This window comes from Mastacembelus armatus, chromosome 24, assembly GCF_900324485.2.
Source record: "Mastacembelus armatus chromosome 24, fMasArm1.2, whole genome shotgun sequence".
Taxonomy (NCBI): Eukaryota; Metazoa; Chordata; class Actinopteri; order Synbranchiformes; family Mastacembelidae; genus Mastacembelus; species Mastacembelus armatus.
In genome coordinates this window covers 14,597,916-14,620,488 of record NC_046656.1, presented here as the reverse complement: position 1 = coordinate 14,620,488, position 22,573 = coordinate 14,597,916, and the positions used below count along the sequence as shown (strand labels likewise).

The window sequence follows — 22,573 nt, the reverse complement described above, 5'->3', positions numbered from 1 at the left end:
TGAGGGTGTTATAATAGTATTTTATTGTATTATTACATTAAACAATGTGTAACAATGTCATTTTCACAGTAAATCAGGCAGTGATTGTTTGTCTTATCTACATGAAGCTTATTAAGTATTTTGTTGGGGTGCAGAGTGAAGAACACAGTGTGACAAGAGAAAGTCAAACGTGATGTATTTCAGGTACACTCTCTGCCCTCTGTTGTTTTCTGCAGTCAGTATTATCGCGAACAGTTTGTGGAATCACACTTGTACCATGGTTTAGTTACAATTGCTACAGATGCTTGAAATAATCTTTGAATATGACAGTAAAAACTGTGATACACTAGGCACTTTTCTGCAACTGTTTCACATTAGTTTTGGTAAATTCTTGTGGCCCAGATATATTTTACCAATTCTCCTGTAGTTGGTTCTATCACATTTTAAAATTTTACACATAATGTTGCTTTAAAGAGTAGCTTACATATCACAGCTTTTATATAGAGATTTTAAAAACAGGCAGCAGTGTCTATACAATAGCAAAATAGGACAAAAATTAAAAAAGGAAGACTTAGGGGTGAATGAAGAATATTAAAGATATAAATACAATATACAAGATAATAATCCTCCATCTCTTCACCTTCTGATAACCTTCCAACTCACTCTTGCTACTATACACATACGCACATATATGCACAGATCCACTCTCAACCAAGTTGCAGACTCTCACCTTATGCAGCAAGGGCAATGGAAAGTCACTGAGACACTGAACATACATCACACTGATTACAAGCCATATGAGATGCTTCTGAGACACAGTATGTGAGTGTGTGTGCGAGAGAGTGAGTGAGTGGGTGAAGACATATCAGTGGGACATCACATTGCTGTGACGGGGCTGCAGGATGGGGTTGGCATACAGGTGGTAGAAGAAGTGGAGAGAATGGCAGAGCTGTTGCTCCGTCACTCAAGTCTCTCTGGGCGGGATGGGCAGGACTCAGTCTCAGTATTTGACCACAGTGCAGCCTCTTTGCTCTCTCTCTCTCTCTCTCTCTCTCTGTCATCACTCACTTCCTGGTCCAGAGAGTGTCTCCCAGGCATCTGGGAGTCTTGTATCTTCAGCTGTGGTTCAGAGGCACAGAAACAGATATTAGTAAACCTATTCATCTAAACTTGTTTTCAGTAAATCCAGAGATAAATAGAATACAATGTCAAAAGTCATATACTGTACATATAAACAGTAGTATTTATTATTATCATTCCTACTTTCAGTTTTAGTTTTTCTTTTTAATGTTTGATTTTACCAACCTTCTTTCATTTGTCCTTTCTCTTAAGGTTTGTTTGAATGATTCACCACACACTTACTGTAAGAGGGATGCTGTAACTCATTTCTTTCCTGCTATTCTCTCCCTTTTCTATTAGTCCATAGAGACTCTCCTCCTCTGCTGCAGAGCTGCATTATCATTTAAAATTGAATTACACCCTGTTTCTCCCTGCTGCTTTTCAGATAGTCACTAAATATCACTGCATGTTAGAAATTACACTAGTCTGCACACATTAAAGCAATAATTCAGTCAAAACACCTGAGAATACATTTTTTTAAAAAAACAAAAAAGCTCTCTGAAGCTTTGTAATTGAACCCATCAAATGCATACTCCGACATGGTTTCTTGCCTCCATGCTGAGCCTCAAAAAAGGAAAACAGGAGGAGGGAACAGAGGAATCATAATCAGTCTTTCAGCACAAGTTCATCTGCTCCTCACACACCGCTTCCCTTTAAGACCGCGGCCTACACAGAAGGGGTCAATGGCGGCATTCCTGCTTTGATACCAGAGGTCCCCTGGTTACTCAGAGCCAGAACAAAAGCTTTTTCATCTGGGCAGTGGGCAAATCCCCTCCTCTACTCCCTAATAAAAGTAGGACCTATTAATGTTTCAAAAAAGCCACTATGAGAAGATGCTTGATAGGCCACTACAGGATTTTGAAAAGTAACTACCTTTTTTCATTCCTTACACTTCCATCACTTATTTTTCAATAATGAAATACTAGAAAACACTATTTAAAAAATTCTTTTTTAAATATTTATTGTTTTTGATCATGTGCATTGTAATTGGTTAAAATTTAATACTGTAGTTGTACGTTCAACCTAATATGAATGTTGCAAACCTCACCTGCTCATGATGCTGCTGTGATCTCTGTGGACACAGGTTCGATCTCTTTCACAGCCTCCTCAATCACCTCGATCACCTGGGCCATCACTTCGGCACACTTTACCGATGGCGTTTTCTCTGGCTCTGCTTGGCTGGCTGCTGCCTCTGTGACTTGGCTGGAAGCAGCAACCTCTGCTGATGCTGTCACTTGAGATTCCTCGGACACTGTTAAAAGCTTCTTTTCACTTTCAGGACTCTCAGCTTTTACACTGGTGTCCTCAGCCGCAGGACCATTGCTGTCAAACTCTACCACAGCCTCCGCTTCCACTGACGGTTCCTCAACAACCTCTGCTGCCTTCAGGACCACCTGGACTGGCACATGGATCTTGGGCACTTTCATTTTGTTCTCTTCTGAAAGGACCTCTGGTTGAGTTTCCTCTGATTGTGGTTTCACTTCTTCAGCTGTTTCTTTTACTTCTGTTTCCTGAACCTCAGAATCTTCTTTACTCTGTTCCTCCTTCACCTGTTCAAGCTCCTCACCTGTCTGACTCTCTGTCTTTATCTCTTCTACTTCTTCCAGTATGACAGTCTCCTCACTTACATTTACCTCCACAGCTTGCTTCAACTCTTCCTCTGGCTTCTTCTGCTCCTCTTTCACAGAGGAATCAATGCTCTCCGTGACCTCTAGTAGGATGGTGTCAGTGACCTCCATGGCAACACAAACTAGCTGAGGTGACTCTGGTGCTGGTTTTTCACAGACAAGGGTAATAGGAGTGTCAGTGATAATAGGGGTCTCTGTTGTTACCTCAATCTCTTTCTCTGTTGTTGCTGTTGCCTGAGCTGGTGTTGGGATGGTGGCTGTTGGGGTTGTGGGCTTTTTGGGTTCATGTGAGTCTTCTGAAACCTGATCCACGGCATCCTGAATGACAGCCTGGGCAATGACCATGCTCTTAGCCTCAATCTCACCTGCCTGTTGCACATCCTCTTTGATTTCCTCTGCGCTGATCGCTGCTGCTTGAATGGCAGTGGCAGCCAAAGTCTCTACAACAGCACTCTCCTCCTTGGTTTCCGGCACTGGGATTGACTCATTGCCAGCTGGCTCTGACACTGATGGACTTTCCATGACCAACATATCTGAGGTTGCAACCCGGTCAAACTCCACATTGACTGGGTCACACATGACAACTGTTTCTGTGATAACAGGAACTTCCTGACTTGGTACAACTACAGGGGTGGCTGGCTCAGTCTCTTTTGTAATTGTGGTCTTTGCAGCTTCACATATGGTGGAAGACACGTCCTCTGTCACAACCTGAATTACCTCTTTTATAGGTGTATATTCTTCAGTGGCAGCAAGCTGTTCTGTGTCCATTTTCACTTCCTGGGCCTCTACATTAGGCTCAGAGACTTCAACACTCTGAGGGTGAACAGCTGCCTCAGATGTTGCTGTAATGGGACAGACTACTACAGCATTTGGAGAGTTCTCGCTCATGGTGGTGGGTTGAATGACTTCAAACTCCCCCACAGCAGTGCTGACAACTCCAACCTTCTCAATCTGAGGTTCATAATTCTCGGTGGCAGCTCGGATGTCTTCCACTTCACTCTGTAAATTTTTAACACATTCAAGCTTAGTTACCTCTACTTGGTGCACTTGGGAATCAAGCACTGCAGCTTCTGTAGCAGTTGCCTCCTCTGTTCGTGTGGTCAAATCTGTCACTGACACCTCTGTGGTCAGAACATCATGAACTACAGTCACACTCTCCACTACAGGCACAACAGGCTTCTCCAAAGCTACTTTGGCAACCTCCTTGGTGCCTAGACCAGTGCAGATAGACGTGGCCTCGGTAGAAGCATGCAGCTCCAGGATGGCATTTGTCTTAGACTCTGCCTTCTCTGTTGGTGGTTCACACTCATTTTTTTCAGATGCTACCTCTACTGGTACATCTTCAACAGTCACAGATGTCTGAAGTGGTATTTCACTGATTTGGGCCTCAATACCCCCTACAACCTCCTCAGCACTTTCCAACTGGGGTCCCTGAGTCACAGGGATGGTTTCTGCAGCTGGAGGAACAGGCTTCACCTCAGCTGTAGACAGCCTGCGTTCTGTGTGACCTGAAGATTCATCCTCTGCAATGTCAGTGTCAACAGACTTTGGTGTAGCAGCATTCTCTGCCTCCTCTGGGATGTCACTCAGCTGATCATGTTTATCATCAATGTCAATACTGGCTGGGATCCATGAAGGGGATCTCTCTTCAGCTGACACCTTAATTTGGACTGCAGCTGGCTCTGCTGGGGCTTCCTGTTCATTCTGAGTTTGCTCCTCATACTCTGAGAGAGGAACCACAGCTGGGGTGTCAGAATCCTCCTCACCTGAGCCCACATCAGTGGAGGCTTGCTTTTCAGCCTTCTTCTTCCTGCGCCCAGGGAAGAACTTCCTCAGAGAGAAAGACGACTCATCTTTTGGTGCTTCACTGTCTGACTGGACTTGGTCTGGACTCTCCTCAGGTTTGTCCTCAGATTTGGCCTTATTCTTTGGCATAACCATGCGTTTCAAAGTGTCCCAGGCAGACTCTCTCTCAGGGGGGCTACTTAGAGGTTCAGTGGGGGAAGCAGCTTCTCCTTCACTCTCAGCATTTTGGGAGGTGGAAATGACAGCCTCACTCTTGCCCTCCTGCTCTCCCTCTGCTACTACCGCTGATGCCCCCTCTTCAATCTTCATCTCGTCATCGTCAGAATCAGAGGTTTTCCTTGCCCTCTTTTTGGGCCCACCCATACACATTAGAGCTTCCCAGGAAACAGAGGTGTCCATTTTCTTTTTAGGCTCCTCGGTGCTGCTGACCAGTTTCTCAGTGTTTTCAGTCTTTGGTTCTTCCTCAGTTGACTTCTCCTCCTTAGTCTCCTCCTCAGCACTCATATCTGCTAAAGCAGCACTTTCAGAAGAGGACAGGGTGGCTGACTTTGCTGGTTTCTCACCTGTAGCTTCGTCTTCACTCTCAGAGGACCTTTTCACACGCTTCTTAGGAGTTACCAGTTTCTTGAAGGAGGACCAGGCAATGATGCCCTCCTTTTTCTTCTCACCATCAGAGGCAACTTCACCTTCAGTCTCTTGGCTAGACTCATTCTGGGTCTCCTCCACAGCAACAGCATGTGCTCCTGATTCCTCTGGAGATGAGGGTCCACTGTCTACAGTTTTTGGAGCTTCTGCTGACTCAGTGGAGGATTGAAGTTGCTCAGCTGCCTGCTCCCCAGACTCAGTCAGCTTGGTCTCAGCATCTTTTTTGGTCTTCTGTTTCTTAGCTGACAACTTCTTCAAGCCAGCTCCAGTGAACAACTTCTTCAGGGGGCTTCCCAGGGGCTTTGCCTTCTCCTGTGATGATAGCAGCTCAGCCTCAGAGGTCACCTCTGCTGGAGCCTTCTCCTCTTCTGCACCAGTTTCTGCCTTTTCCTGATCTTGTTTGGTCTCATCAGTAGTAATCACTGCAGGAGCAGGGGTCTCAGTGGTGACCTCAGGGTCTGGGGTTGTCTCCAATTTTACTTCCTCAGGCTCCTTGGGCTCAGAAATTTCTTTTTCTTTAGCAGCTGGTGCCTCTTCCTTGGCCTCTGACTTTTCTTCTTCAGTGGCTGCTGCCTCCTCCTTGTGCTCTGACTTTTCTTCCTCTGGGGTTACCGGTGTCTCCTCCTTGGTTTCCTGTGCCACCTCAATCTTCTCCTCCTTTTCCTCCACTGCAGCAGTTTCTTCTGTCTTAGCATTCTCCTCCTCAACAGCTGCATCTTTGTCCTCTTCCTCTTTTGTCTTCTTGATGCTGGTTTTCTTTCGCAAGTTAGAGAAGAGACCTGAACTGAAGAGCTTTCTCAAAGGGGACAGAGTTGTCTCCTGGGAAGGTGAAGTGGCCTCTCCTTCCTTCTCAGCTCCTTCCTTCTCAGCTCCTTCCTCTTTGACTGGTTCATCAGTAGCTTCAGCAGCAGGGTCTTCCGATGGAGCATCAGTGGTTTCGGCTTTTGTTGCCTCTAAGTCAGCCTCTTTTTCTTCAGCTGTGCTCTTCTCCTCAGCAGTGGTAGCCTCCTCCTTCTTTGCAGATTCATCAGTCCTAGTGACCTCCTCTTCTTCTTTATCTTTGACTGTCAGTAGCTTCACTGGGTCTTTCTCCTCACTTTTGTCCTTTTTCAGCGTGAACTTAAAGCCAACAAAGCGGAAGATCTTCTTGAAGCCCACTTCACTGGCATCCTCAGGTTTTTCCTCCACTGCCTTCTCCTCAACAGCGGTGATGTCGTTTGCATCGGAAGACTCTTTTTCCACTTTCTCACCATTCACTTGAGGAGCCACTTCATCCTGGATAGTGTCCATAGTGTCAGGAGCTTCTTCTTTCTGAGGAGATACACCATCAGGCTGGCCAACTGAAATGACACAAAAAGAAAGAGCACAAGTAAGATTTTGATTTCATCACTCACGTACATTTGCTCTGCTACCACTAAAAAGATTATACAAAATGAATTTTTATATTCAATTTGATAAACTTGAATAATTGTAAAGTAATCAAATCAAATAGCATAAATCACTCCATTAAAAACCAATGCAATTTTTACATTATCTATGTAAGGCTTTTCACCATCTGCAGATAATTGCACAGAAAGAATGTGCAGAGATACTGACCCCCTCAGTTGATTTTATCAAGCATTTGTCTAATTAATTGCGATCAGATTCTAATGTAGTCCAGTGAATCCCATGTTATATAAACATGCCAAAGAAATTAAAATTTAGATACTGACAAAAATAAAACAGTAATCCCCAAAAGGAAATTCATGGGGGAAAAAAAGCTTGCACACTGGGGATAATGCTACTGGTAGTTTGTAGATGAGTCCCAAAATATATAATATCATGTCCACAGACTTATAACACAACCATGCAATAGTGCATTGTGTGAGTTTCTTTTCAGGGCCAAAATTTATGCCAAATAATGTATTAACAGATGAAATAAGAGACAAAAACAACAAAAAACACACGCCAGTTTGCCAGTACTTTTATGTGTTTTGACAGAGGAAGGTGTGAGAGGGCTGATGACACAGAACAAATATGCTGGACCATTAAAGCCAAAAAAGTCCTCCTCTAACTCTTTTACCAAAAGGGATTTTTGTTTGTGAGCTCAGGAGTCTTGTCTCATACACAAAAACAGAAAACTGTGCGCCTACATCTATCCACATCCTCTTCCTAAATTATAGACATGAAACTTCAGCCAGTAGCAGTACATTCCTGAAATATTTTAGCTTTAAAATGCAAAAACTGACAACAGACATAATTAGTCAAATGTTTTGATCAAACACTTCAGCATCTCGCACTAAATGCAAGTAACAAAATAAAGCAGTATTTTCATAAGCTGATGTAATTAGCAAGGGGCATGCCCATATCTTATATATAGATTTGACTTCAGAGGAATGTGAGCTATGTTACCCACTGTTGTGTTTGCATAAATTTGGTTCTGGATGTTCTAAACATAACCTGAATTTAAACATCAGGGGATTTCAAGAATGTTTATTTGTCTTTGAGTTCCACTGTGTCTCGACTGTGCCCATATAGGATTTAAACAATACAGGCCTCTGCTAACCCTCCTCACAGTCCCAATCCCCTTGACCCACATTCCACCACAGCAGGATGGATGGGGACCCACCCCGTTCCCAAGGCACACACTCACGCAAACACAATAGCCTTCTAACCTTCTGTGGCCTACAAAAATAAAGGAAGGGGGATGGTCAGCTTTACTATTATCAAGACATACTACCACTCAAAGGAAGTATCAAATTTGGAGTTTGCTGACTTTAAACTCACGTAAACATGAATAAAGATTGTGATAGGTCGACTTAGAAAACGCATGAGTGTCAATCAACAGTGTGGTCTGTCTCACTTTAGTGTTATTTTAAGGGTAGTTCCAATCACTGCGTTGTTTAGCAAGTAAACCGGGACACATTAAACAAATGTCAAGCTCCAGTAACGTGAAGTCTAAAGTTTTGAATGGTCTACACAGATTCAGTTCAGCTATGCCTAAACAGTCAGTCTCTTTTGGGTTGCAAAATTACACAAGTTCCTCAAAATTGTTTTCACTGTAATTCCAGTGCACTGAAGTTTATGAGTGAAGATGTCTGTCTCTGTGTGTTTGTGTGTGTGTGTGTGTGTGTGTGTGTGTGTGTGTGTAGGAGGGGTCAGACTGTTAGCAAGCCAGATGAGGCCACAACTATCTACATGGATAATAAAACAGGAACCATGTTGATTTAACAGACTACTGGCATCTCTCTGGTCTTTTTGATCTTCACTTTCTGGCCTAACTTTTTTTTTTAACAGGCACACAACGGTTAACATTCCCTCCACTGATTGGGTTTGGGGGTGAGCTGTGACTGTGGAGGAGGAGTGTTTTGAATAACGACTGTACCAGCTAGAATGTGAGTGTGAGGGGTGAGGCTGCAGGGGGTGAGGTGGGGAGGACAGATGAGGGGATGGTGTTGTGGGGGAGGCAGAGTCTGCCCTGAGGGTGAAGCCCTAACACACTTTAGAGGGTGTTACATATCTCAGATACACACACTCATGGTTCAAATGCTTCTCTCTTCTTGAGACAGGCTTTGTTTATGTGTGAGCATGTGGTAAAGTGATGTCCTCATATTAAATATCATTGCTGCAGCCAAAAACTGATTGTTGTAAATCTACTCCAATCTCCAGTGAGAAGATTGTGTTTCTGTTGTGGCTGCACTACTGTGGGTTTGTGTATTGTTGAATTGGGGTGAGAGGGCAGTTGGGAAACTGAATGGCAGCTATTCTTCCATAGACACTATGTCTTGTCAAATATATGCAAATCCTTGTTATAATTACTGCTGCCAGTCTGGAGCAGAAACTCTTTAAACAAAAGAAGTCAGTTAAGAATAGGACAAGGAGACACCCCAACACCCTCCCCCAGCAGGATCCTTTCTGGCACCCCCACTCTGTATCAAAGGTGTGGTCAGTGTTTCTGTGGATCCTATATATCAACAGCCAAAACACCAATAACACCTAATGTTAGCGATCTAAATTAATGACCTGATGTGACTTATTAGTATAAATGTTTTGAATTCCATTCATGTATTGTAATCAAAACCTGAGGTCACTACAGGAAAACATCCTAGCCCTGCTCCATTTCTACCATCACTTCCAGTTGGAAGTCGTGAAGAAGAATCGGTCTTGGCATGTAATTAATTCCATACTCCTCACTCTCTTCCCTCTCTATACTCTGCGGCTGAGCTGAATAATCTCGCTGGGAATTAGGATCCCACTTTAATCTGATGAAATACTTCACATGATGGGACACAGGGCGCTGGCTCAGATGGTGACATGAGCTAAACACAGGCTTTGAAAGTATTTCTGTGAATGTATCTTCATGAGTTTCTATCTGGCAGCTGTCACTGCATGAAATTCTTTTCCCACCAAGACGCTTGGCGGCTCTACAGGGATGCATACATCCCCATGTAAAACACACTAAAACACTTCGTTTTGACCAGAGACAGTAATTACAGTGTTGTGAATAGTTTCTGTTGGCATTGTAGATAAACGTTTTTTTACAGAGCTGCTATAACAGAGGATGCTTTGCAGGAAATACCAGGACAGAATGATGAATGAAAACTTCATGACTGGGGCTAAATAATGTGATTAGATCAAAATTTAACCTTCATGAAAAGAGAGAAAACTACAGCATTTACATTTCACACACTGAGGTTCTATAGTGGTCAAAGCAAAGCCATCTCCATCTGAAATCACTCACCCATGCCAGCACAATTACAAACCACACTGCGAACTAACCACACCCTCAGGACAACAATGCCTCCAGCTACACCAGAGTTGTTTTGGTTTTCAATATCTCCTAAATAATTGACTGAAACCCAAGAAAAATCATCAAATGTCAAATTTAAACAGATTTTTTATGCAAGTTCAGTAAAGAAGCCATACATTTAGGGAGATTATGTATTAAGATTAATACATCATGTAATTAGTGAAATGTTAATTCGAATCATTGTTCTTACCTGTTAAAGTAATTGTCCCAAGCATTGGTAAAAATCCTTCCACAAAAAGTTAGAAAAATAGAAATACCAAAAATGTCAAATTCTAAAAATGTATTCTACAGTACTTTGTCTTACTCCTTCACTTTTCTGCACAATCTACTTCTTTGAGATGTTACTCTCAGGGCAAAAGCTTTCTTTCTCTTTCTTCCAGCGCTTCTCAGGCAGTGTGAAGAGAAAAGAGGGCTCCACACACATTTCAACAGACGGACACACATGTCATGCTAGGACCACCCCTACCTCCCTCTTCCTCCCCACCTCCTTCGCTTTTTTCAGCTGTTCTGAATGAACCCCCTCCTCCCCTTCTGCCCCGTTCATACCCCTCCTTTTCCTTATCAACAAGTCCGCTCGCCCTCCTTCAGACCTCAGCATCCACCCGGGGATGACTGCAGGTCATCATGTGATCTTTCAAGGAAGCATTTGTTGCCTGCTATTGTACATGTTAAAACTCTAAATAACCCTAACCCATCCTAACCTTCAAATGGCAGTTTCTCACAGTAAAAAACACCCCATCCCAACAAGTCCCCCCACTACTCCACCTTCTTCAGGAGACCACCAGGCTCTCCCTATATCTCTTGGCTCATGTCACTAATCATGTAAAGGAATGTTGACAGAGACAAGCCAGAGGGAATTAAAGGGTTTCATATGGGCACACTTACAAACACACACAAAACCTCCTCCAATGCACAGTCCTCTAACTCCTCAAACATACCCCCATTCGGAGCAAACATCTAACCAAGGGCCTAAAAACAAATCATGGGTAAGGGTGCCATCAAGTTTCTGCCTGCCCCCTGTGAATGTTAATAGGCCCCTCTCAATTACTCCAATACAGACACATTTAATTCAGCTTTTGTCTGAGGGGGGCAGGGAGACTAGAAGGAATGCTGATAAATCCACAGGTAAATACCAGCACAATCAGATCTGTCACACTTCAGCATTGTCCCAGAGGAATGTGTGAATTCCATCCAGAGGACTCCCAATGGGTGATAACAGCAGTAATTAAGTACTGTCTCACCCAAAAGTATGCATGTACACACAGTATTACCAAGATGGGAAACTGATACCAAGTCAAGCTTCAAAAATCAAGCTGGGTTTGCAGGATTATTGAGTGATTTTATTGAGTCATTTTAGAAATATACTGTAAAAATCAACGTGCCATATGTTTCGTTTGTATTTTCTGTTTACCTGTAGTTTTTAGACTTACTCAATTTCCAATAAATACTTTCCAATGTTATTTAGATTAAAAAAAAGGCTCAGACAAGAAGTGACAGGAGAGAAAACATCAGCTTTTTTTCTCTTTATCCAACACCACATCCTGTGAGATTCTTCAGATCCACTGAATAGAAAGAGCTCTGAGTGCCAAGGACTTTGCCTATGAATGGGAGACATCATGGTATTTCTTTTTAAATCGGGGTTGGCAAGAGGGAGAAAAGAGGAGTGGGGGGGGGGGAGGAAAGGAAAAAGTTCCAGATGATAATAAAATGAACCTTTTTAACATTACAACAGTTGCTTTTCTTTTTCAAAGAGCAGGCTAGGCTGGCTTTTCTAGTCCATTCTCCAGTTTCAGCAAACTAGTGACATGTTTTAAGTCTAAGTAGTGACATTTCTTTCATGTATACATTAGTAAGTAGTACTGCAAAATACTTGCACCATGAAATACTCATTTGACCACAGTCATTTGCAAAGAATTTCACCATGACATGCCAGCCCGCTGCACTGATTCATTTAGTAGGCATTTCACTATCTGTACCATGCTGCATAATGACTACTATGATTGTGGAGAGTGAGTCAGACTGCAGGGAATTTAAGACTAAGAGAAAAGTACAACCGTCGGGTTAGTCCGCATCCTCCTTTTCCCACCCAACTTCCTTCAGATGACTCATGCACATCCGTCCCATTCCTGGACTTCCATACAGACTGAGAAAAAATGTCAAATAGTCATATTTGAGAAGCTGGAATATGTAAATTTTGGTTCTGTGACTTGAATAAATAATCAGTTATTAAAGTGTAAAATACTGTAAACATGTTTTCAACTGTCCATCTACATCAGCGGTGTGACAATCACGCAGTGAAGCAGCTTTTTGAATTCCTCAAGGTAATAGGCACTGCACCTGCTTAGGGGATCAGATACACTACAATCATGAAGGAATGTAGAAACTAGTGATTTTATACATCTTAACCTTTCATTAGATGAATGCTAATCGAATTTAAATAGGATGCCATTAAAACACATTGAATCTGAGTTTATTTTGTATTTAAACTGCAGTTAATTCAGGATAAAACAGGACAAAGTCAGTGAGGGTTGACGCCCCACATATCTCGATAAATCAGAAAACGTGCGTGAGTTCAGGAATGTTTGAGGAGGGGTCTTGAATGGTCGGGTGCGTGGGGGGGTTGGGGTGCTGGGCGGAGGGGCTTTTTGGAGCCTGTGAAGAAGTGCATGACATCATCGCCCAGCACACAAACCACCTCCTACTCTTCGAAGAACTGAATAGGATGATGTTGAAATAACTGGAGGAAAAGGAAATGAGGGTTGTGAGGATGTGAAGCAGCCTGAGTTTAGAGAGGTTTCTCATTCAGAACCGCTCCTTTCTTCTCAGTTTTTCAGTCTTTTCTCCTCCTTTCACACCTTGTTTTTATCTCCCCAGTCCACATTCCAGTCCTTTTTAATCCCTCTCCTTTTTTTTATTGCTTTCCCCTCTTAAATCTTTATCCTCTCGAACCCCCATCTCACCCCTCCTCCCTGTTTGTGTGTGGGCCAGAGGGATGGATAAGAATATCAGACAGGAAACCCAATCATTTCTTGACATCACTGCTTCCTCTTCCTTTTGCCTGTTTCCTCGAGTTACACTATTCTGTACATACTCAGCACAGTGTGACCAGAGACCTTTCCGTTTCTTTTCTCATGTTATGTCCGTGCATTAGAACTTGCGTCATGTACTGCGATGAGATGAACGCTGGAGTTGTGACGTCTCAGATTCATGAGCAGTTCGTGACTATCTGTTGTTTGTTTTTGCTGTGAAACAATGGACTACCATGTTTACAGTTTTCATCAATGACAGAGGAGTTGCTGGTTCCCTTAAGTCAACATTATCTTGCACGGAACAGGCTACTCTTAAATTTGAGATCAAATACGTCTTTTGGGCTATCTGTCCTGCTACCCTGCCAAAAAAGGTTCCTTAAATCCTGAGCAGCAGCAGAATGTTTAGCCAGGACCTGCCATTTCTCATACTTGTCTTTGCATTTCTCTGGATTCCTGAAATATCTGCAACAAATGCAACTCGTCATTCCAGTTGTTCTTACGCATCGTCCTGTCATCCAGTTTGAATGAAAAAAATTAGGAAGTGAGGCTCATGAGAAGTACTAATGAGTAGGATCAGCTTCAGCTCAGCTAACAGCACATCAAATAGACAGGCTGCTTCGACAAAGATGTTGTCTGTGATTCACAGAATGACTGTGTGTATTTGAACTGAGTCCAGATACAATCCTTGTATCAGACAAAGGAGAGAAGCTGGTAAACAAGTATGTTGTTGATATAAATGTTGCCCGACACAAAACGGGCTCATTTTGCTAGAAATAAAAAGACGCAGGTATTTTCAGACCAGAGAAACCTTTTCATCTTTCTTAAAACCTTTGGAGGAAGTTGCTATTTTTTGTGCCTTATGTAGTTCAGATAAATGAGAACTCATTAATGCTCATCCTGACTGCTTATCCCTCTTCCTTACCTCGGTCACATGCACTGCCGTGCTGAGCATTAGGATCTTTAGCCCTGATCACACTGATGTCACTTAAACGCTGCTGAGTTTTTAGCTAATTTCAAATGACTAGTTCTTTTTTCTAGAAACAAAGACTGACCACCTAAGCCAAGAAACAAAACAGACCGATTTAATATCAAGTATCCAGCACCAAGAATATTATTATTAATTCTTGCACCGGACACAGGTGAAAACCATCACCATACCGACACATTCTTGGCACCTTTTTAAAGAAGATGTTATCATTCATTTCAAAGTAAAAATTACTTATTGTGGGATATGGATACTTGCTGCATTGTAATATGGGCCATAATGCTATTACAGAAAGAGGGGTCAGTCACATTCCTGGTCCACAGTTTCCTTTTGTCTTTGAGCCAACATCTCAAAAAGTGAGTGTGTCTTTGATCCATCATGATCATTTATTGTGAAAATACAGTGTTATCAAAGTCAACAAGTAAATACTTTGTTTCTCTGCAAGTGATCTTAAAGCTGATCTAATCAATGTTGCAACATAAGGAGTAGATTTTAAGAAAAATATGCTTAATGGTAAATGAGTTTGTTTGAGGAACTTTAAACAAATATCGTCTGGTGCAGTGCAAACAACAGCCAGGTGAGAACCAATCACAATGTATTCCAATGAAAACTAAAGCAAAGAGCTGTTTACCACTCATTCTCCTTATTATACTACAGATATGCCAGAAAACAACTGTCCAGTATGAGCAGATTCAGTGAAGGCCAGAAACAGCCAGCTACCTAGTGTCTGTGCTGTATGTGCACTGTCAAAAACCTCATTTAGAGCTGCAGTGGAAAAATCTAAGCACTAGCTGTACACTGTTGACAAGTAGCCAAAAAGAAAATCGATTTTTGCAGTTTAATTAATTTTGCTTAGTTCACTACCATGACTCAAATGTTTATATGTAATTATATTCCCATTTGTTATTTAAAGTGCACCAGGCATTAAATAGGTTGTGGTGATGTTTGGCATGTGTTAAGGCAAAAGGAGCACTACGTGTTTAAACGGGTCTTTGGATTGGGTGCAAGCGGGTGGGCGGAAGGAGCTGTCCATGTTTTGGCAGTCATAGCTAAAAACTAGGTTTAAAAATGAATCATCTTGCTTTCAACTGATTAGGATACTGCTGATGATGTAAAATGCCAAAGTGTCATGTAAATAGCTGTAACACTGTTCGTATTTTGTTATCAGCAACACTGAGAGGTGCACAGTGTGTTTGAGCAGGAGGAGAAAATTGTCTCCTGTCTGATCAGTTTAGAGGCGGAGACAGCTCTTGACAAAGTGCAGCTTTCTAATAGACTTCTCCTATCCTCCCCTGCCCTGAAGTGTGTCCTTAAAGCACCCACTTCATAACAAATGACTAAATAAAACATGATGCATAGATGAACGTAATTGAACTACTGACTGGACTATGATGGATCTTGAGGGACTAAGGGGCTTTCAAGCACTCCAATCTAAAACTCTGCCTCTCTAAGACTTTCCCCTGGGATCTCTTCCTGTCCCGGAGAGGACACGTTCTGACATCGTGCAGCTAGTCGATGAACCAGCATCTGCACACATATACATCAAGCAGAATTCCTTCAGTATAAGTACAATAGAAAAAGATGCAATGAAAATATTCATAGGAAATGTAGACTATAATGAGTATTGTCAGCTGGAATGTAAAAGGAATATGAGCAAAAGTGCAAAAGGAACAGTCCAGCAGCTGGTTTGAGTTAGGATGAAGCTATATAGGCCGAGATCAGACAGAGAGAAAGTGAAGGGTGAGGTCCGTTCCACATGCATGATGAATATTTTGGCAACACAACTATGTATGTCCCCAAAGCTGAGAGTAAGTAAATCCATCTTGGAATGACATCATGGCCGCATACACGTGCACAACGTGCACAGATTGCAATATATTCACCTCGTAAATGTTTACACCTGTAACCAAAAAAGAAATAAAAATGTAACACATTAAGACTCAAGTGAATAGTTTCTGACAAGTCACGGGACACTTGAGACCGACACCATTTGATACATCTGTCTTACTTTTCGTAACACAATATCTGATACATGTTGTTGCATTTGGCAAAACTGGGCTGGGACTACTTTTTGCTTTTAGTATTAACATACCCATTATTTTTTGACAGGATTCATTTCTTCAGTTACCAATATACACATAATAAACATAATGGCAACTGTCTACTGCAGATTGCCATAGCCCTAAGTCTCATTTTCCAGTTGTCTGAACACTGTAAAAACCCAAAGGATTCAGTTTATAGTATACGAGATAGAAAAATCTGCAAACACCATCACATTGGAGGAGCCAGAAACAGCAAATGAAGCAGCATTTCACCTATGAAACATGTCCAGCAACTACAAATAAACACAATCACCACTGAACACACTATCTAGCATTATCTCCCTCTCAAGTCTTCCAAAAAACTTCACCTCTCCTCTTTTGTAGCCTGCAAACCATCTGGGATGGGCCAACAATTCTCCAGCCAGTGAATTACATCAACTATGATGTCATTCTTTGGGCTCACACTGCACCCCATACACCCACAGCCTTCAATCGAGCAACACAGACACATATGCACGTCTACGTGGAGAACATAGCACGCAACTAATCTTACTGTGACATGTGTGATATGAACATGAAAAGATCAATATGTTTAGTCTCAAATGAATATTTATCTATTTTTACTCCTCTCTTCTCTTTAACAGATATATTTGACTGGTACCTCCAAAAACTCTGAATTATTTATTCAGTTCCTTTCTGAATATGTTGTCCAAGTCTCAGGCCTAGACTGTCTTTTCTCAGCCAAACTGGCTCCCAAAGCAGATTAAAACAGACTTCAAGAATTATTTTCTAGTATTTGAGCCTATTTGTTACCTGTATTTTATGCAAAAATTAAGGCCTCGCAAGAAGTCCTAAAGTCCAGACAGAAAGGAAGAAGAAGCAGCTACACATTTCCTCTTTGAAATAGAAAGACCATACCACATAACAACAACATCAAGCAACTCTGAGCTTGGATTCAGCTAATCATGCACTTCTTACCAGCCATTTAGCAGATTTTTTTTTGCTCTGCATCTTCAGGATTACTCAAAACCAATACACACATCACAGTTACCTGTGTGAACCAGTAGATTCAGTGTTTCTGTTCATAAAGAGGACAAATCCTGCTGGGTGTAAAGTATTTAAGAAAATGTAACTCCACCCAATCTCCACACTATGATACGATGTTAAACAAATACTTCAGATAATTGAATAAAAGTTTCCATGACAGACGATAAAATAAAAGTAAGTAAAATATTATTACTGTAACATATATGCTTTTCATACATTCACACAATCCCACTAAAAATGACCCCAGGGTCTGTGGAGAACTTAAATATTTAGATTTGAGGTATGGGTAAAGAATGAATGGATAGTAGGCTCATCCTGAGTTGATATATGACATGTTTGGGGTGTGGCATGTCACCACTGGACTGGTCCTCAGACGGCAAACACACTGGTATACCTAATAAAGAGTGTTTTTATGGGTGTGTGCATGTGTGAGTGCTTGCTCATGCATTGGTCGATTGATCTGCAGTCTGTTTTTTGTTGTTTGTTCTTGTTATCAGAGAGATTCCTCCGCTCTTCCTGTGTCTCACAATGCACCGCTGTCTTTATCAGGCTCTGCGGTGCACAGACGGGAGATCCCTCCATGCTTTTCTCTCTTCTATCTCCTCTATCTCCTCTCTCCCTTCCTTTCACTCCCTTGCACTCCTTTAATCTGTAGCCTTGAAAGTCCTTCACAATTTCAGTTTTTATACTGTTTGTCACGCATTTTAATTTAAGAGCGCCGGGATGTGCCAGCAGTATCAGCAGGCTGGTCGGCTGATTGGTCAGTGAGTTTAGGCCAGTATCAGGAATAGTATTTTCATTTTGTTAGTGACAAGAAGTATGACGCAGGTGATGGGAGACAAACTGAACATAAATCAAATCAGTCACACATCCCATCAACAAGCCACATAAAGTGTGGTGCTCTGTGCTCTGAAGAGGGTCTTGGGTTACTCTATTAATGGACAGAATGGCTTCATTAAATAGCTTATTAAACAGGTTATTTAACAGTGGTATGTGACATATCTCTGTGTTTTAAGTAGTATAGGGTTACTCCTTCCCATGGGCCATAGTGTATTATGAAGTGTGCAGGGTGCTTTGTGAGGGGCCCAGGTCACGGCCTGCTAAATATTTAGGGAGGGTGTACACACCGTTGCAGCCCTCCCAGACTGAGGGAGACACGACAGAACGACAAAGAAAATAAACAAATTCAGCTCTGGAGATGGGAGGGTGCTGCAGCAGGACAGAGCAGGTTGGCCCACATGCCACTTTAAATAAAAATACATTTCATTGAGCTTCCTACTGCGTATGGATTATCTTAGAAGGCATAACAAGATAAAAAAAAAAAATCTTTAAGACCTTGAAGTATATTCCACACACAGACTTGTTTAAATATTTCAACATATTGGTTTGCCCTTTACACAGTGAGACAAGGTCTATTTATGTTTTCATTAGTGTCTGCTACAAAACATTGAATTCCCAACACCATTTAAGATGCACCGGGAGGTTCAGCTAAATTTAATTCAAAGTGATATCTATGTAGCTGCCCTGCACAAACAAGCTGACGCCACTGAAAAAGCAGTATGAAATCCCAGACACAGACATCGCCACTACTTACCACACCGACCACAAGCACAACACCCAAAGCCACGCACTGTAAATAAACAGTGTGGATAAGACAGACATATTCATACACACAAACCTTCTGCCAGTGTGTTGTCCTCTGAGCCTCCATTCAGGCTGGTCATGCTGGAGATCTGTCCATTTTTCTGCAAAGGCTGAAAAAGACCCAGAAAGAAGAGAGTACAGAGTTTTATTTCTTTTTAATAACTAAATGAATTAGAGAGAAAAACTGTTTTTTATCCATAGAAATAGTTTATCACTTTAAACATGTCAATGAAATATCTTTTATGGTCAGTAGTCAGCTGATTTTTAGTCAAATCAATGGAAAGCTAGCAACCCAGAGCTACAGTAATCCTACAATAAACTGTAAAATCCCATAAAATGAAAGATTAAAAATACAAATGTTATTTTTCTTTCTGGACATCCTGCAGGTGTATTCACAAGTTAACAAAACACAAAATGGCTCACAGCATTTTATCAAGGGATCTGAGTCCGGAGTAATTTCTGGCTGGGGCCAGCTCCGACTGACAGCCTTACAATAACAGGTAGGCCAGAGCTTTTGTCTGTCGTGGCCAAGGGAGAGGGAACCAGAACCTCCCCACAGAGCTGCTAATCTAACTAATGGACAACTCAAGCTCCATTCCCAGCAGCTCAAAGTCCTCCAGGAAAACCCTGAAAAATGACACCACAGAGGAGACACTCTGGTTGGAACAGGCTGGAGGGATTTAGCTACTAAAAGATGAGAAAAAGAAAGTGAGAGCATGTTGGAAGAATGGAGGGGGGGGGGCTGTCCTACATGTTGTAACTGCTTGAGAAGGCTTCAACAAAGACCACTGCAGACAAGAAGAAGAGTGTGTGTTACTGTATATAAAAGAGAGCAAAATGTTTTAATGCTTGAGTGTAAAGTGTAAGGTTTGCTAATTTCTAATTTGACAATAAATTAAGGGAAAATCTGGTGAGAATCTAAATCTAAATGTAACCAGACATCTCAAAACCATCTACTCCATACAATCACATCTTTTATTAGTGTCCCCACCCAGTAAAATGTCGTTGGAGACGTCCATTGACAGTACAGCAACAGCTCCAAGTCCAACACATCAAGTAAGTGCACATCAAAATAGCTACCTCATCTGAGCGTCTATTGGTGTGCATATTTTTACACTCTACAAATAAGAATTCAGATATAAAAATTCAAAATGATTGATATCATGTCCCAGAAATAATGTGTCCTGGTCAGCCACTGTGGAAAAACTAGTAAATTACTGCATATTTAAAGTCTGATCTCTAACTCACAAGAAATGATATTCAAAGCAAGACAAGAGCATATTGAATATTAAATATTTTTTATACTCAGATATGTACTCACACACACATAAGGTTCACTGCTTCAAATACGTTCCCCACAGAGGAGCATGGTCATTTTATTTTTGTCATTTTAAAGCCATCGCAACCTCTGATCAGATTTGGTGTGTGAACCATCGGCTGACCTCCAGATCTACAGCAACCCCTCCCTTCCCTGATCTACCTCATGACTGGGATTCCCAGCATTCCTTGCCCTCTTCACTAAAATTCCTTCCCCAAACTGCTCAACCTATGACCACATTGATCCCTGAGTTACCCCCTTCTGACTCCTGTCAAAATACTGCTCCTGAGCATTAGAAATGTTGTGGTAATATTTCCACTGCAACTCAGGACAGATCCAAGCGACAGATCCTGCTGGCTCACGCCAGTGGTGGCGGCTGAGGGTGTAGCACGTCTGATTGTTATGCTGGAGTCTGGTGCTTGTTTCCCATCACACGCCTGCAATAAATGTATGCCTATTTATATACAGCAACCACAATCTTTCCCTCGCTTTAAACAAGTGTTTTGGTTGCATAACTCTAACAATACAATAAACAGCTTGTTTGCTATAAAAACTGTATTTTTCTAACCTTACACAGACATTATAGAAAGTTAGATTTTGAAAAACAGATGTTAAAAATGTCACTGAAAAAAAAAGTATTTGCAGAATCATCCACCATCAATGATACTGACTGGGGATAGGAATGTGATTCAGGACATATAGGCATGTAAATGTACAATATATGTTTTAATCTGTAATTATTTAAATGCTACCTTTCACTTTTAAAAAGAAAAATATTTTATTTTCGAAAAAAATGTCACTTTACTAAGTGAAGGTTGAATAAAGTATTGAATCATTGTGCATTATCTCAGTCTTTTAGGTACAGAACATTAAGTGGTGGGCTTGAACTTCTAACCTTGGTTTAAACACTCATCTAATCATGTCAAGAAAGAGCACTCTGCTCTAAAGAATCACATGTCCCACCCTCATAGAATAATAGGCTGAAGGCTGAGTAGGAATTATAAGAATTTCAGTTTCAGTTTACTATTTCAGTGAACTGACGCTGAACTGACCCAAAAACCGATAGGTACTGCCTCGTCTGAGCTGCTCTGAATTCCTCCGAGTCCCCAGACAGAATATGATGAAGCCGCACTGCCAGTTGTGCATTTTTTTGACATCTGCCTGGTCAACATGGTCTGCCACAAAGACCTAAAGACAGACTCAGACCTGCTCGGTGCACAAAGAAAAGGTCACAAAACATCTGCAAGACAAAACAACACCAGCGGGAAAAAAAACAGAGGGAAACGTATTTTGTTTTCTGCCTGGTTTTCTGTGAATTATGATTGAGAGTTCAGACACTTGGTTAGTACTTTAAGCTACATTAAAGGATATATATAAGTATCAGTAACCACCACCCTCTCTTACAGCCTCCTTTAGCTCTTTTCATTTGTTCTTTTCATATAAGAGGCCAAATCCTCACAAAAGGCATTTTAATCTCGCTGTCTCTCTGCAGCCTCTTTCACTTGAGTGTCTGTCAGCCCCCAGACTGCTGTGGCACTTCTTGAAAATGCTTACTCACCGTTCATACATAATAGATTCAACAGAAATAACGTCTCCGGTTTCTTTTACCCAGTCTGTTAGAACAAATTGTTCAAACAGGCAATTACAACGAGCAGCAGGCAGCAAAAACTGAAGGAGACAAAAACACTAACCTTTATCAAATACATCATCCTGCAGCTTTTAACCACGTACCACAGCATTAGTTATTCATTTATCTGACAAGAGTCATGCAAAAAAATACTTAAATGTCAAATTCCTCAGTCCACTTCAGTCAATCAAAAGGCATGAGATAAGCTTTAAGTATTTCCTATCCAATCATCCACAGTAGGACTGACTTAGAATTTCAGGATCAGCACTAGAGTAAGGATTACACTTTCTCCTCTGAGGTTTTCCTGTGATCTTCTCTCTCACGTTAACACTCTTTCTGCTTTCACGTTTATCCCCAATTAATGTCTGATTCTTATTTCCCCTTATCTGGCTCTCCTCTCTCATTTACTTCTTGGCTGCACCTCTACACTTTGTGGCTCCAGGAGAGAGACAACCCGCTGTCTCCTAAATCACTCCACAAAGGCCAGCAGAGGAGATTTATATGTCTTAAACCAAACACAAAATGCAGGAGGGGGAGGTTTGATGAAAAAGAAGAGGATGACAACGAGGAAAATTACATCGCAAAGTTAGATTTTTAGTCTCAGAAAAGGTTGAGTGAAGAAATGGAACCTAGTTTGCAAAAATACAACTTTGTTTTCAGATTTCAGATTTTGGTTTATACTCTCCATTAAATACAGTGTCTTCTTATTATGTTGGAATTTGTACAGTGACTTATTGTCCTGGTGGATTTGAAGTTGTAAGCCTTAAAATGTGAGGTGCATGCAGGGAATAGTGAGTCTGTAGCTGTTATTGGGCTGATTTTATATGAGAATCCTTGTAGAAGCAGATATCAGATGTAGCTGGCTAATTAAATGTCAGTCACAATGATAAAACAAGATATTCACTCCATCTGGTT

General features: G+C 41.5%; 1 protein-coding gene across 3 annotated transcripts in view; it reads right to left on the bottom strand.

Annotated features, from left to right (window-relative positions):
* Positions 1-22,573, bottom strand: part of akap12b (A kinase (PRKA) anchor protein 12b) — a 33,494-nt gene continuing 10,921 nt past the window's right edge. Inside the window, exons 1-4 of one of the 3 annotated variants that reach the window (XM_026318486.1) lie at positions 21,084-21,166; positions 18,748-18,823; positions 2,147-6,517; positions 1-1,098 (exon numbers count right to left, since the gene is read on the bottom strand). In XM_026318486.1, coding sequence (XP_026174271.1) covers positions 2,151-6,517; positions 18,748-18,793 — 4,413 coding nt within the window. In that variant the 5' untranslated portion in view covers positions 18,794-18,823; positions 21,084-21,166 and the 3' untranslated portion in view covers positions 1-1,098; positions 2,147-2,150. Of the gene's footprint in view, positions 1,099-2,146; positions 6,518-10,156; positions 10,351-18,747; positions 18,824-21,083; positions 21,167-22,573 lie in introns of those variants that run through there. The other 2 variants (XM_026318485.2, XM_026318488.1) reach the window with 2 other exon arrangements.